Here is a 12,893-nt window from a genome sequence, read left to right as displayed (position 1 = left end):
GGTGATGATGTTGAACATTTTGATATACTGTAATACTGTTTGTATTTAATGTTAAATAAGTTTTCATGAGCGTCACCTAACCATAACACACAAACATACCATGACTAAAGTGTGGGTTAGGAGCATGTCAATCCATCCATCTCTATATACCTATTTGCAATTACCAGGGTCATTTTGGTGCCCTGTATAATATAATTAGCTCTCTTGTGGTAATATAGGGAAAGACACACTCTGAGTCACAAGGTTCAGTGGACTCATTATTAAACAAACCAAAATTATCATGTTTTTTTTTCTTTTTTAATAGTGTTAACTTTTCCTTTTATCCACACGCATTTTGACAACTGATAAAAAAGTAAACCCATGCTTTCTAGGAGGGGTGTGCCTAAATGCAAGGCACAAATATTGTTTTTTATACGAATATTTGTTTCATACAAATATTTTCAAAATTATTTGTTTTCGGGAAGAAATAAAAAACATGTCAAATACCAGCGCAGAGGTCGGTTACATTGCTATCTTAGTCTCTGTCCTCTGCTCCGCTGTTACTGACAACGACTCCAGTTCAAGACCTGGTGTGGCGACCTCCTTCATAAGGTAGTTTATTCATGAACACTTATTGTAACACTTTCATTTTTAAGCCTCTTTCTATTTGTATTCTTTTATCTGAATACAAATACAAATACCAATACAAATAATTTTGCTGCCTCTAAAAATACAATTACAAAAATACAAATAAAGGGACATCTGCACATCCCTACTTTTAAGGTGTCAGAGACAACCCAAAACATGGAACAAAACACAACACATCTGAACATTTGAGGTATTCACAGGTATGATGTAACAGGAGCACCTCTTAAGCAGGTTTTCAGAAGAATTTTATTTATTAATTGAAGGTAAATATATAAACACTATTAGAACAAATGAGAACAAATATGACACTAGAAAATGTAGCAGCCCCTCTAGACAAAATGAGGTTACCCAAATAAAGAAAAGATATATAAAAATATATTTTCTAATTCCCATTTGACCTTATGTACATACAGGAGATCATTTCTACACCTACTGTATATGACACATCTGAGAACTGTGACCCCCAAAAAATCATGTTTTACAAATCACAAGTGAAAAGATAATTGATTAAAAATTCATAATTAATCATTAGCTTGTAGATGATGTAGAGACAAACTTTAACTGAAGTGAAAACATTTAGTCACACATAACCTTAGAGAAGACGTATACTGTCATGTAGACAAATCAGTTTTGCCATTTTTGTAATATGGAATAAAGTACATCCATCACAGGTAAAACCCTAATTAATCCTCTAACCCCAATAATCTGAGCATTAACAATAACCTTAAAATTACCATTAGCATTCATCATCCGCATGACAAATACAAGACATTTGAAGATGGCATGATATAAGATATAAATGTATAAGCTCTAACAAGTGTTATTGTGTTTATATGTGAGTTTCAATGACATGAGGATTATCTAAATATTCACAAATATATTTGTGTGGTGTAAAGTTGTGGAAACGTTTACAAATGTATGTGTAAAAAGAGTTACACCTGTTACTTGGAGTGGAGGAGCAATGTGTGTTGGAAGACTGAGACATAAGTCACAGATATTTACACTTCAAACTATGGAAGGAATCACAATGACACAAATAGAGAAACAAAAACATTAAAATGTCTTCAACCGTGGCCTAGTGCAGAATCTTCATTAGTGTTTCTGAAATGCAACTGTCAAACTAATTGTTAGTGAAAGCATGAGTAGTTGGACATTTAAGTTTTAGGATGTTTGGATCCAGCTTTAGGAGCAGAGCATGCTGAGTCATTCATGTCTCCCATGAATGAACTTAATGTTAATCATCATCAAAGACAGTACATCACATGACTAACTGACATGAATTTGATATCTGAAGACAAAAGATGCCCCACTGGAGTAACGTTGTGGCTCTTTGGTGTCTGGTAGCTGCTGCAGTGATTCATCTCCACCAAAGGTTTGAGGAAACAGCTGGACAGCAGCATCAGTTCTCTCCAGATGTTGTTACTCCTGCAGTGGAGGATTCACATCAACATTAATGCTTCTATCAGCTCTCAGATAATCTTCACAGATATCATTCTTCACTGCATCCACTGATGACCTGAAACTCATAAAACTGATCTATGAATTCACACTTTAGTTTGATGTATCCTGTGACTTTCTGACGGGTCCTGTGATGTCACATCTCATCATTCATTAAAACAAGTTCTATCTCATGCAGGCTCCGCCATCTATTGGACTCTATGGGTAATACTCTCTTCCTATCACACATACACAATCGCCAATACACTAGCAAGGACCACACCATCAACAAAATGCGTTTGGATGATTTATTAAGGAAAACAATTGATGTGCATAGTTTTTCCAGTTGCTGACTATGTTGTGAGGAAGTTTATGGGGAATCCGCCGTAGCACCAGGGCAACAGCGGACCCCTAAAAACCTTCGTTTACTTAAGATAAGATTGAGCAGATCTGAGATCTTTGAGATCTGAATGGGTCTAGCAATGATACGTTTGGAAGGAACAATGGCCCATGAATTGAATGAAGGCTGAAGTGGCATCTCTGATCCTGAAGGATTGTCTGGCGAAATGCACGGTAGAAATCCCAGACAAGTTGATTAAGTGGCGGAAATGTTTGTATAGCCAGAAATAGTGATAGGAGGAGAGTATTACCCATAGAGTACAGTAGAGGACTCTATGTGCTTATAGAACTAGAGTTGCAATATCATAACCTTCGTTTTGTAAATGTACATTTATGACGTAAAATAGTATAAAACATTGATACCACAGCATTTTTATTTGAGTTCACTATTCTGTCAGCTGTTTCCTGTAACTATACTGGATCACTTGACTGAGAAATTTGTCAAAACATTTTTTTGACTAAAGACAGACTTGCAGTACATTTATGAGAGTATTATTTCAATATGTTAGTTTACTGTACTTAGTTTCAGGAGGAGCAAGAAAAGTATCTGCACAGTGTAGATGACATGATGAAATACTCACGGTGATCAGTTAGGAGCTACTTCTTTGACTGAAGAAGTTTCAAAGGGTCATGAGTCTGAAGCTATAAAACAAAAGTGTCAGTAGTTCAATTTAAATCTTTTGTTTTATTTTGTATTGTCTATATTTATACAGAGAGAGAGAGAGAGAGTGAGAGAGAGAGAGAGAGAGAGAGGGAAAGACAGATGAACTGACAGAATACTTACAGTTAGCTGGTCTGAATCCTGAAAAATAGATAAAAGATTCCATTATTAACATTTACAATCTAATTAACATTAGATTTCATGATTTACTAAAGCAAACAACAAATCGTGTACACTAAAGAAAATCTTCACCTTCAGTTTAAAAGGTAATATATATAATATATCTCTGCCCCTCACCATTATCTTTCCTTCTCCAGATGAAGACTCCAGTGATGCAGACTGCCAGGAGCAGCAGCAGTCCTACAACACCTCCAATAACAGGACCAGCAGGGAACTCTGAGGGAGAAACTGGAACCAAAACAAAACATTCACACTTTGTCTCTACTACTGGATGGATCTGATATTCAAAATAATTCACTTAAATCATTTGTAAGTATTGTCAAGTATGTGACAGAGAACATGTAACTGACATAACAAGTGAGAAACAAAATACTCATAATACAATCCAATAATAATAACAATAATAATAATAATAATAATAATAATAATAATACAAATGTCTTGCTTTCTTAGATTTATAATGAAAGAATGTTGATATAATCATGATTTTAGATGAGGACATGCAGGCAGGTTATTGATAAATCATTATGATCAGCTGGCATAATTATCACAAATACATTTTTTATTAAGAGTTACCTGTGCTTTTACATGATAAAATATACAACAAAATACAAGTTTGTACACTGAAAAAGAACCAATCCAAATTTAGGTAGAGATTTTCCTGGGTCCAGACCTTTGAATCCACCCACTCCACAAAGTCGAATTGACTGATTCTGTCTGATAGGTTGAGATACTCTGAGCAAAAAGACATGAACTCAACTAAAAGATTCTGAATGTTAAAAGAGCAATGGAGCGAGAATATATAGCACTTAATTTGATATTTCAATGGGAATTTGTCATTTTTACAGCTTATTAATCTAAAATTGTAGATAAAGAAACTATGCTTCAGGATAAGAGCAGCCACGTAAATGAACAAACCACCAACAAACTGGTGAGAAAAGCTAAACTGACAACAAAATCACACATTCATAGAGACTTCAGCTTTGATGAAATTTGCACCGTTGACTAACTGCAACTGCTTGATAGTACTGACCTTTGAGAGAACAGAGGAATGGGGGAAGCTAACATAACCATTCTTACCATGGTTGGTCCTGATCACTGCTTTGTCCAGTTTGGTGACGATGTCGTCCTTCACACCAGAGAGATGAAACACGCATTCGTATCTCCTCCAGTCTTCAGGTGTGACTGATGAAACATTCAGGTCAACACTCATCTGGAAGGATCCATCATGGTTGGGGAGGATCTCTCCATGTTCCACGTCCTCATAAAGCTCCTCTCCATCTTTCCTCCAGAACATCATGGCTCTGTAAGGGTAGAAACCTGTGGCGTGGCAGCTGACTGGAGAGGAGGGAGTCTTCTGGAGGAGAGACACTGAGGGAAGCTCTGGATAGAGAGAGAGAGAGAGAGAGAGAGAGAGAGAGAGAGAGAGAGAGAGAGAGAGAGAGAGAAAGACAGACAGAGACCGAACATCAAAGACAGAAACATTACGGATGATTATATGCAATAATTCTCTACATGTTAGTTCATTTTAATTATAATGTCACTGCACATTATCGACATAAGAGAAAATAAATATCATTGTGTCCATTGAACTACATCGGATCATGTGATTCTACCTGTTCTCATCAGAGAGTTCTTCCCATAGTCCAAATACTCCTTTAGCCAATGAGGGCAAACATTGGTGAGGAAGTTCTTCACATTGTCTGATCTAGCTTTGTTACTATCCCACTTGTATTTGATGATGACAGCTTGTGGTTGTGAAGCGATCCATGTCAGTGTCTTCAGGTCAAATACTAAGAAGTCTTCTCCATCATAACCATACTGACCAAAACCAATAACCTCTTTAGTCTCATCATCCCCTTCACAGCCAACCATGTACTGTAAAATGTGGACACCTGAGAGAGAGACAGAGACACAGACTGCAGTAAACCAGAGTGAGATCTCATCAGTTGATATCACATCTTCACCACAGAGACACACTGATCCACACACACCAAAACAGAAGATCTACACCTTCTGCTGTTATTGGCTGGATGGAAACAACTCACAGCCAGTCATCATCTGGACAGTGTGGACAACTCAGAGAGAGACAGAGAGTGCTTACATAATGCCTGTTAGTTATTTAGGTTGAATCATCGCAATAGTGCAGCACAGTGGTACCTAGTTAAACAGAAAATAATGTGTAAATAAAACACTGTTGATAGCTAAAGAGGAAGTGAGAGAGAGGTCACTTTGATTGTGTGTGTGTGTGTGTGTGTGTGTGTGTGTGTGTGTGTGTGTGTGTGTGTGTGTAGGTACACACACACTCTGATACTTGATACTTTTAGAGAAACATCAAACAGTTGTTTCCTCATTCCAAGACCTTCTAGTGGGAAAGCAAATATGCTTCTGTAGATGTTGTGGACTTGAACTTGTATATGGGTTTTCTGGTGTCCATGTGCAAATGCAAAAAGTTACTTTGAATGTCATTTATTTATAGATAGGTTTGTGTGTAGATACCCATGTTTGGAAGATATGCATGTCTGTGTATTATGTTATGTTGCTTATGGTCAATGTATGTAATATTAATGGTATACAATATTTCTTGCCTTTCAGTTGGGATGGAGGGGATAGTTTTGGAAAAAGTTGCTTAACATGTATTCTACTAGTGTATTCAAGTGAACTGTTGTTCATCTAGATGCATAAATACACAATTACTTGAACACACAAAAACCATTAAAGAAGTAAAAAATTAAAAATAAATATACCTGCAGTTTGGTTAAAGTGCTGCTTCAAATCAACAACTTCAGCTTTTAGATTCAGATGGACAGACACACAGGAATCAGTGTGCCACTCTGAGTGCTGAGGATGATCTTTGACTAATTTTTTCACCCAGTCTTGTTTGAATTCTACTTTCTTGATGTTGCTGTCACAGTATCCCACCTGAACTTCATCAACCACAGCAACAACCACAAACTCTGGGAAGGTTTGGAGTCCAGAGGATGCAGTCACAATATATTTCAGGGAGTGTCTCACTGTAGGACAAAAAAAGTTTTAAATTTAAAAAAACAACAATAAACAAACAAACAAAAAAGCATAAATAAGTCTTAATCTCAATTCTATGAGCACAACAAACTTTAAATTTCTGTTCAATCCAAAGAATAATGAAAATTATTTATTTATTTTTTCAACCTTTATTTATACATTAATAAATAATATGTAGGTTGGCTAAGCATAAATGCTCTTTAACTGCAATGTTCTGTTTGAAAGACACACACAAAAAACAAAAAAACAGAATCAGGTTTAGGTAGAGCAGTTCCTGGCAGGTATGGGCAGGATTTTGTGGATGGTTTTGAAGTTAGAGTATTTTGATCTTTGGTTGGTATTGCAGATTACTCCAAGTGACTGGCAATTTAACTGTTAAAGCATGCAGTTTATTTATTTATTTAGTATGGACTGGCAAAGCAGCAACCGTGAGGTTTTCTGACATGGGCTGTACCTTCTGTCCAATCCATATCCATCAAAAAATGGATAACAAAAAACATCCTATTTCACTTTTATTTACCCATATATACTTTACAATTTTTTTTTCTTTGGATGAGTTGAATTTTGTGTATGTTCAACTGTTCAAATACTTACTGTCTGGGCTGTTTTCTCACATACTAGACTTATTTGAAATAACTTAATCTGGAACATGTATCTCTGTCTGATGCAACACCTGAGTCAGGCTCAAAGGTACAACACTGGCTCTTAGAAGGTGTAAACATACTAAGAATATTTTGCTTTGAAATCACAGTTACAGTCACAAAGCTGTTGTAATGAAACATTAAATGAAACATTAAATGCATTGATGTAATCTCCCCCTCCCCAGTAATCTTGCTCTGCCCCAGTCATCTTGAACACCAGCCAGGATGACAGAGCCCCATTATCTTACATTACATTACATTCAGTCAGTGGCATTTTGCACATTTTGCAGGAGCTAATTTTATGTATTCTAATGTTCATATTGGTGTTTTTTATTAGGCTGATTTTGCCTATTATTATTAGTGTTGAATTTACTTTCCCATTTTAGTGAAATTAAAATGGCAACTCAGTCAGATTGATGGATGAGTAATTTATACATTGTTTAAAGATTCCCCCCAGACAATGTTTTAAGACATAAAAATACTGTGTTTGGAATAATATTGTTTTATCTGATGATGTTATTCCACACAATTAACTGCTTAAAAATTCTTAAACTTGCATGTCCTCCTTCTCCCATATTGAAAAATAAAGAATCTCTGAATATGTTAATATTGTTGATTTCTAAAGTTCTCCTGCTGGACACAAGATGTCTCCTAGACTTCAAGTTTCCACATAATAATAATAATAATAATAATAATAATAAGAAGAAGAAGAAGAAGAAGAAGAAGAAGAAGAAGAAGAAGAAGAAGAAGAAGAAGAAGATTAATTGTTTATTTATATAGCGCTTGTTGCTACAGAATTTCGATAGTTATTGATTACAGCATGATCACCACCACTCCAAAATTAAATTTCGGCCGTGGTCGCGCGGAGAGCGGTGGGATGTCCATATCGCAGGCTAAACAACGTTTCGGCTACATTTTGCCAGCACGCTGCCCATACTACACAAGTGTGCTGCTGGGACAAAAACATCTATAAAAGGTAATATAATAATGTATTTACTATTAATAAAGCCATTCCTAATGGCTTATGACAAAATGGCACAGATAAAGTTTTATTTAAACTGCGTAAAACTGACCAACGTGAAATGAAACTAAATTGTGTAGATCTTCTACACTCACACTACAGTCAAACAAATTGAAATAAAAGTTCATCTTACCTGATTGTGTGACAGGAAAGAAGATGAGCAGAAAAACAAGCTCCATCATCCTCGTGGTATAACTTTGGGGAGTCCTGTCCAGTGACAAACCAGTCGCACTTTCAGTTTTGTTGGGCGTGTGCGTCACTGATATCACTTTTATCGCCGTCACGCTTTACCAACCAAATAGCCGAGGAACATTTACTTTAACAGGTCAAACTCTGTAATATCAGGTTTCAAAGAGCTTAATGACCTCTCAAAATTAAAGAATACTCCCAGGAGAGGGAGACAGGATATATCTTGCTGCCCAATATGTATCAACATATCACAACCTGAGGGACAGTGAATGACCTAGACACACACAGCACATGCATGCATTCACACACACACACACACACACACACAAAGAGAGAGAGAATATACTGTATATATATATATATATATATATATATATATATATATTGAAACTTTCATGCCAATAAAGCCCATTGAACTGAATAGAGAAATTGTTTGCATAATTTTATTTTTTGACTCAAAAAGGGCATAGATTAGACTACTAGAACACTCAAATCCTGACAAGGAGGGAACCCTTTGCTTCATCCACCATGTCTTGCAAGAAACCCAAGAACAGCCACAGAACAGTGAAAGGGAACTTCCTGTAAGTCAGGAGGGGAATCAAAGCTATTAGGGAGAATGGATACAGAAGAACACAAGAACACTGATGAACCAGTGCATCCACCCCCAGGGGCACATCCTGGTCATGAAGGGAGAAGAACAGAGGAGTTCTCCCATGTTGCAAAGAGGTCCACAGACAGCTGTCTGTAACACTCTCAAACCAGGTTCACTATTCCTGGATGAAGTCTCCATTCACCACACATAAAGAGGGTTTCCCCTGGACAGATCTGCTCCACAGCTCAGTATTCTGGCACATAGATGGCCCTCAGTGACAGAAAATGTTTGCTGCTCCAGACAATCAGTCTGTGTGTGTGTAACTGAAGACAGGCCCCCCTGTCTGTTGATATATACTGTGGTGTTGTCTGTCCGGACTAACAAATGTGGGGGGAAATGTTTGAGTGACAGATGAACAACTAACAATTCCAAGTAATGTAGATGAACCGAGAGGATCCCAGGTCCAATTCACTGCTCTCCCTTTGAAGAAACATAATTTTTGATGTAAAAAGCCAAACATTTGCTGGTTTCAGCTTCTTATGTTTGATGGTTTGCAGCATGTCTTCATATATGATAGTAAATTAAGTAGGTTTTGGTTTTGGACTGTTGTTTGAACAAAACAAGCAGTTTAAAGAAGTCACTGTGCAAAAGAAAAGCAAAGCAAATTTGAACAATAAAAGATCATGATCATACATCTTGATCATGATGTGTATCGTGATCTTACCTGTAGATGCAACATGACCAGTAAGTCCTCCAAATTAATAATAATAATAACTTTATTTATATAGCACTTTTCAAAATACAGTTATAAAGTACTTTACAATAAAATCAGAACACATTTAAAATGCAAAAACAAACTGAAAGCCATAAAAACTAAGCACATCATAAAAACGCAAAGGAAGTAAAATGATCTAAAATGCCATAGAATATAATAAAATCACTGAAAAGCAATTTTAAACGAGTGGGTTTTTAACAGTGATTTAAAAGACGAGACAGAGTTGGCAGCCTTGATCTCCTCAGGCAGGTAATTCCAAAGTTTAGGAGCGCTGACTGTAAAGGCTGTATCCATTTTATGTATCAGTCTGGGCCTTGGAACAACAAGAAGTGACACATCTGATGATCTCAGGGAGCAGGAAGGGACACACGGCAATAAGAGATCTGATAGATAGCTTAGGGCAAGGCCTCTCAGGGCTTTGTAAATAATCAATAAGGTCTTAAAATATATTCTAAAAGCAACAGGTAGCCAGTGAAAGGAAGCCAGGATCAGTGAAATGTGACCATGTTTCCTAGACCGAGTGAAAATCCTGGCAGCAGAGTTTTGGATGAGCTGGAGGCAGGAGAGGGATTTTTTGCTGATGCCAGAGAGCAGTGAATCCAATCGACTGGTTATGAAAGCGCGAATAGTAGTTTCAAGATTTTTGGTAGAAAGAAATATCTAACCCTTGAAATGTTTCTGAGCTGATGAAAACAGGATTGAACCATTGAATTAACATGTTTATCTATAGGGTGAGGACACCAAGGTTTCTGCAATGCTGAGTTATTGAATGAGATAGTGAACAAAGACTGTTGGAAATTTGGTAATTAAACGACCAAATACGTTGTTTGACTATGTGACTCTAGAACGACACATAGGATTGTTTTCTAATCTGGTGCCTTTACTGGCGGTAATCGGCAGGACAACATCATTTGGCTGTGCTTTCCAAAACCATTACAAATCACTGTTAACAAAAATTTATTATTTATGATGCAACAACACTGTGGTTAAGGTCTGGTTAGGTTTAGACACAAAAAAGACTGGGTTAGGGTCATGGTTTGGGTTAAAATGATCACTTTGTTAAGGTTAGAGAAACATGGTGTGGGTTGAAGTCACTACTCGTGTCTTCAAGTACAATGGAAATTGAGCTGAAACATTGTCGTGTTCTGTCTGAACACAAAGCTAGGCCACCTTTGTTGTCATGGCTAAAATAATAACCACTGGGTTAAAATTATGGGATTTATGTTACTTAAAAAACTGTCCTGACTTGCAGTTGCCCTCATCCACCCCTCCTCTTGGTCATAATTTCTAGATGATATCTGTCACTCAAATGTAACTATAGGTCATTTTTGGATGACTCACATTATGATCCATGTTGTTTTCTTGAGAGAACAATCTCAACATACAGATGAGGAGCAGCATGATTAGATCCTTGATCTTGTTTAGATAAAGGAGAAATAAAGAGGTGAAGATCTAATAAGAGTCAGCTGGTTTTATCTTTTTGTTTGGTCCAAACATGTTTCTTGGTTATGTTTACATTCTGGAGTAAAGGTTAGAGACTCATCACAGGTGAACAAGGACTCAACTTTGACAGATACAAATTCAACTTCTCTGCCACATCTATAATCCAGCTTGTTCTCCCAAGTAAAACATCAGTATAGGTTGTAAATTCAGTCTCCAAAAATGACCTATAGTTACTTTTAAGTGACAGACGCCATCTAGTGGACGCAGTTCAGATGACGTCTATATAAGGTGACAAACTTCCATATCCGGAGGAGGTGGGTTGGATGGATGGCTAAGTAGATGGCAAAAAGTGGATCTAGCTGCAGGAGACCACTGTTCACTCCCTGTTTCCAGGTTTTTTTAAAACTGTACCTGCAACTGTTGTGGTCTTTACTGTTGCCATGACGACGAAGGCTGCCTAACTTTAAGAAAGTAGTAACCATAGATATATATTTTATGTCTATGGTAGTAACTCTAACCCACACAACATTTCAAGTGATCATTTTAACCCAAACCATGATCTTTCCCTAACCAAGTGTTTTTTTGTGCCCAAACTTAACCAGACCTTAACCACAGTGTTGTCACACCATAATTATTTTTTAACAGTGGTTTGTAACAGTTTTGGAAAGCCCAGACATGGAGGCGGCCTTTTAGAAAACGCTCCCATAGGTCATTCTGGAGTGGAACAATCGACCTATGCATCATTTAATTATGAGGACATGTTGTTATAATCAATATTTTTAAAGCCTATTTGAATAAGATTCACACTGTGTTCAACATGAACTTGATACATTTTCTGTTTGAATTGAGGCTGTTACCTGTTCCTGCCTGTTTCCAACAGAGCTCTTTGCCTTTTACTTTCCAAGTCCAAAACACAGCGTGTCATGTGACACAGAATTTGACACATTGGACATGATGCAGTTCCTCACCTGAAGAGCTAATTATACTACTAATAATAATAAACTTTATTTCTGAAGCAATTGTTGAATAGGTTCACAGTTTTCAAGTCTGTCTTAAAACAACAGTCAGACACCCAAATGAACATTGACAAGTTTTTCTTGCTGTAATCATTCCACCTGTTCATACCGACTATTAAGAGATCACTTCATAATGCACTTACACGTTAGAGATGGAGGACAAAATCTACAGTCCTCCTTCTGTGCAACAATGTATTTAAAAGTTTATTTGAAGCTAATATGAAGCTTCAGTTGCCCAATTGAGTCGAATCAATATCTTTCAAAATTAGTCATTTTAGTGCCAAAGTCCATCTTTTAGTTACGATCCTTCCACTGCAGCTGAACAGAAAAACACTGTCTGTCGAAACATAAGCGGCTCTTTTTGAGATAGACTGAAACTGCAGATATACACTGTATTTGACTAACTCAGACTGCTGAGGCCTCACATTATCTTCAGATAAACTTTTAGGTACATTTTTGCGCAAAACAAGGACTTTCATCCCCCATCGCTTACATTGTAGGGCCTTTGAAGGAAATCTTAATGTTCATATGGGCACCTGACTGTTGTTCTAAGACAGACTTAAAATCAGTGATTATCAAGTGCTTTACAAAAGGCAGTAATACCTGTGGCACAGCAATAGTTCGGGCAATTATTATTTATATCCTTATAATCCTAGAACTAGGATTCTTCTAGTTTCTTCTTGTACCCTGTGAGAGCTACACCAACGAAGATGTGCACTAATGGTAGTCAAGGTACACATAAGCAAAATATGTTTTATTTTATACTTTTCTGTCTTTTGATTTTCATCTCCATCTCAGTCAAATAAATGAAAGAAAAAAGTCATGAGTTAAAAACTGTTCAACTATCAAAGAGTTTCCATTTGTTCTTCTCCAGTGGAAACAAGAAGG

At 36.8% G+C, this 12,893-nt stretch overlaps 2 protein-coding genes across 3 annotated transcripts in view; both read right to left on the bottom strand.

Annotated features, from left to right (window-relative positions):
- Positions 1-861: 861 nt before the first annotated feature.
- The window catches only part of LOC121913619 (major histocompatibility complex class I-related gene protein-like), a 30,742-nt gene continuing 18,710 nt past the window's right edge, over positions 862-12,893 (bottom strand). Inside the window, exons 5-8 of one of the 2 annotated variants that reach the window (XM_042436353.1) lie at positions 3,422-3,520; positions 3,248-3,265; positions 3,045-3,105; positions 862-2,052 (exon numbers count right to left, since the gene is read on the bottom strand). In XM_042436353.1, the coding sequence (XP_042292287.1) occupies positions 3,092-3,105; positions 3,248-3,265; positions 3,422-3,520 (131 nt within the window). In that variant the 3' untranslated portion in view covers positions 862-2,052; positions 3,045-3,091. Of the gene's footprint in view, positions 2,053-3,044; positions 3,106-3,247; positions 3,266-3,421; positions 3,533-12,893 lie in introns of both variants that reach the window. The other variant, XM_042436351.1, reaches the window with a different exon arrangement.
- Positions 4,767-8,333, bottom strand: LOC121913636 (major histocompatibility complex class I-related gene protein-like). The gene is made up of 3 exons (XM_042436370.1): positions 8,124-8,333; positions 6,052-6,318; positions 4,767-5,199 (listed from the first exon to the last, which is right to left on the bottom strand). The coding sequence occupies exons 1-3, from the start codon at positions 8,170-8,172 to the stop codon at positions 4,907-4,909; spliced, it is 609 nt and encodes a 202-aa protein (XP_042292304.1). The 5' UTR covers positions 8,173-8,333; the 3' UTR covers positions 4,767-4,906.

Source organism: Thunnus maccoyii, chromosome 15 (genome assembly GCF_910596095.1).
Source record: "Thunnus maccoyii chromosome 15, fThuMac1.1, whole genome shotgun sequence".
Lineage (NCBI taxonomy): Eukaryota > Metazoa > Chordata > Actinopteri > Scombriformes > Scombridae > Thunnus > Thunnus maccoyii.
Note: the sequence above shows the minus strand (reverse complement) of the source record. Positions and strands in the feature narration are given on the sequence as shown.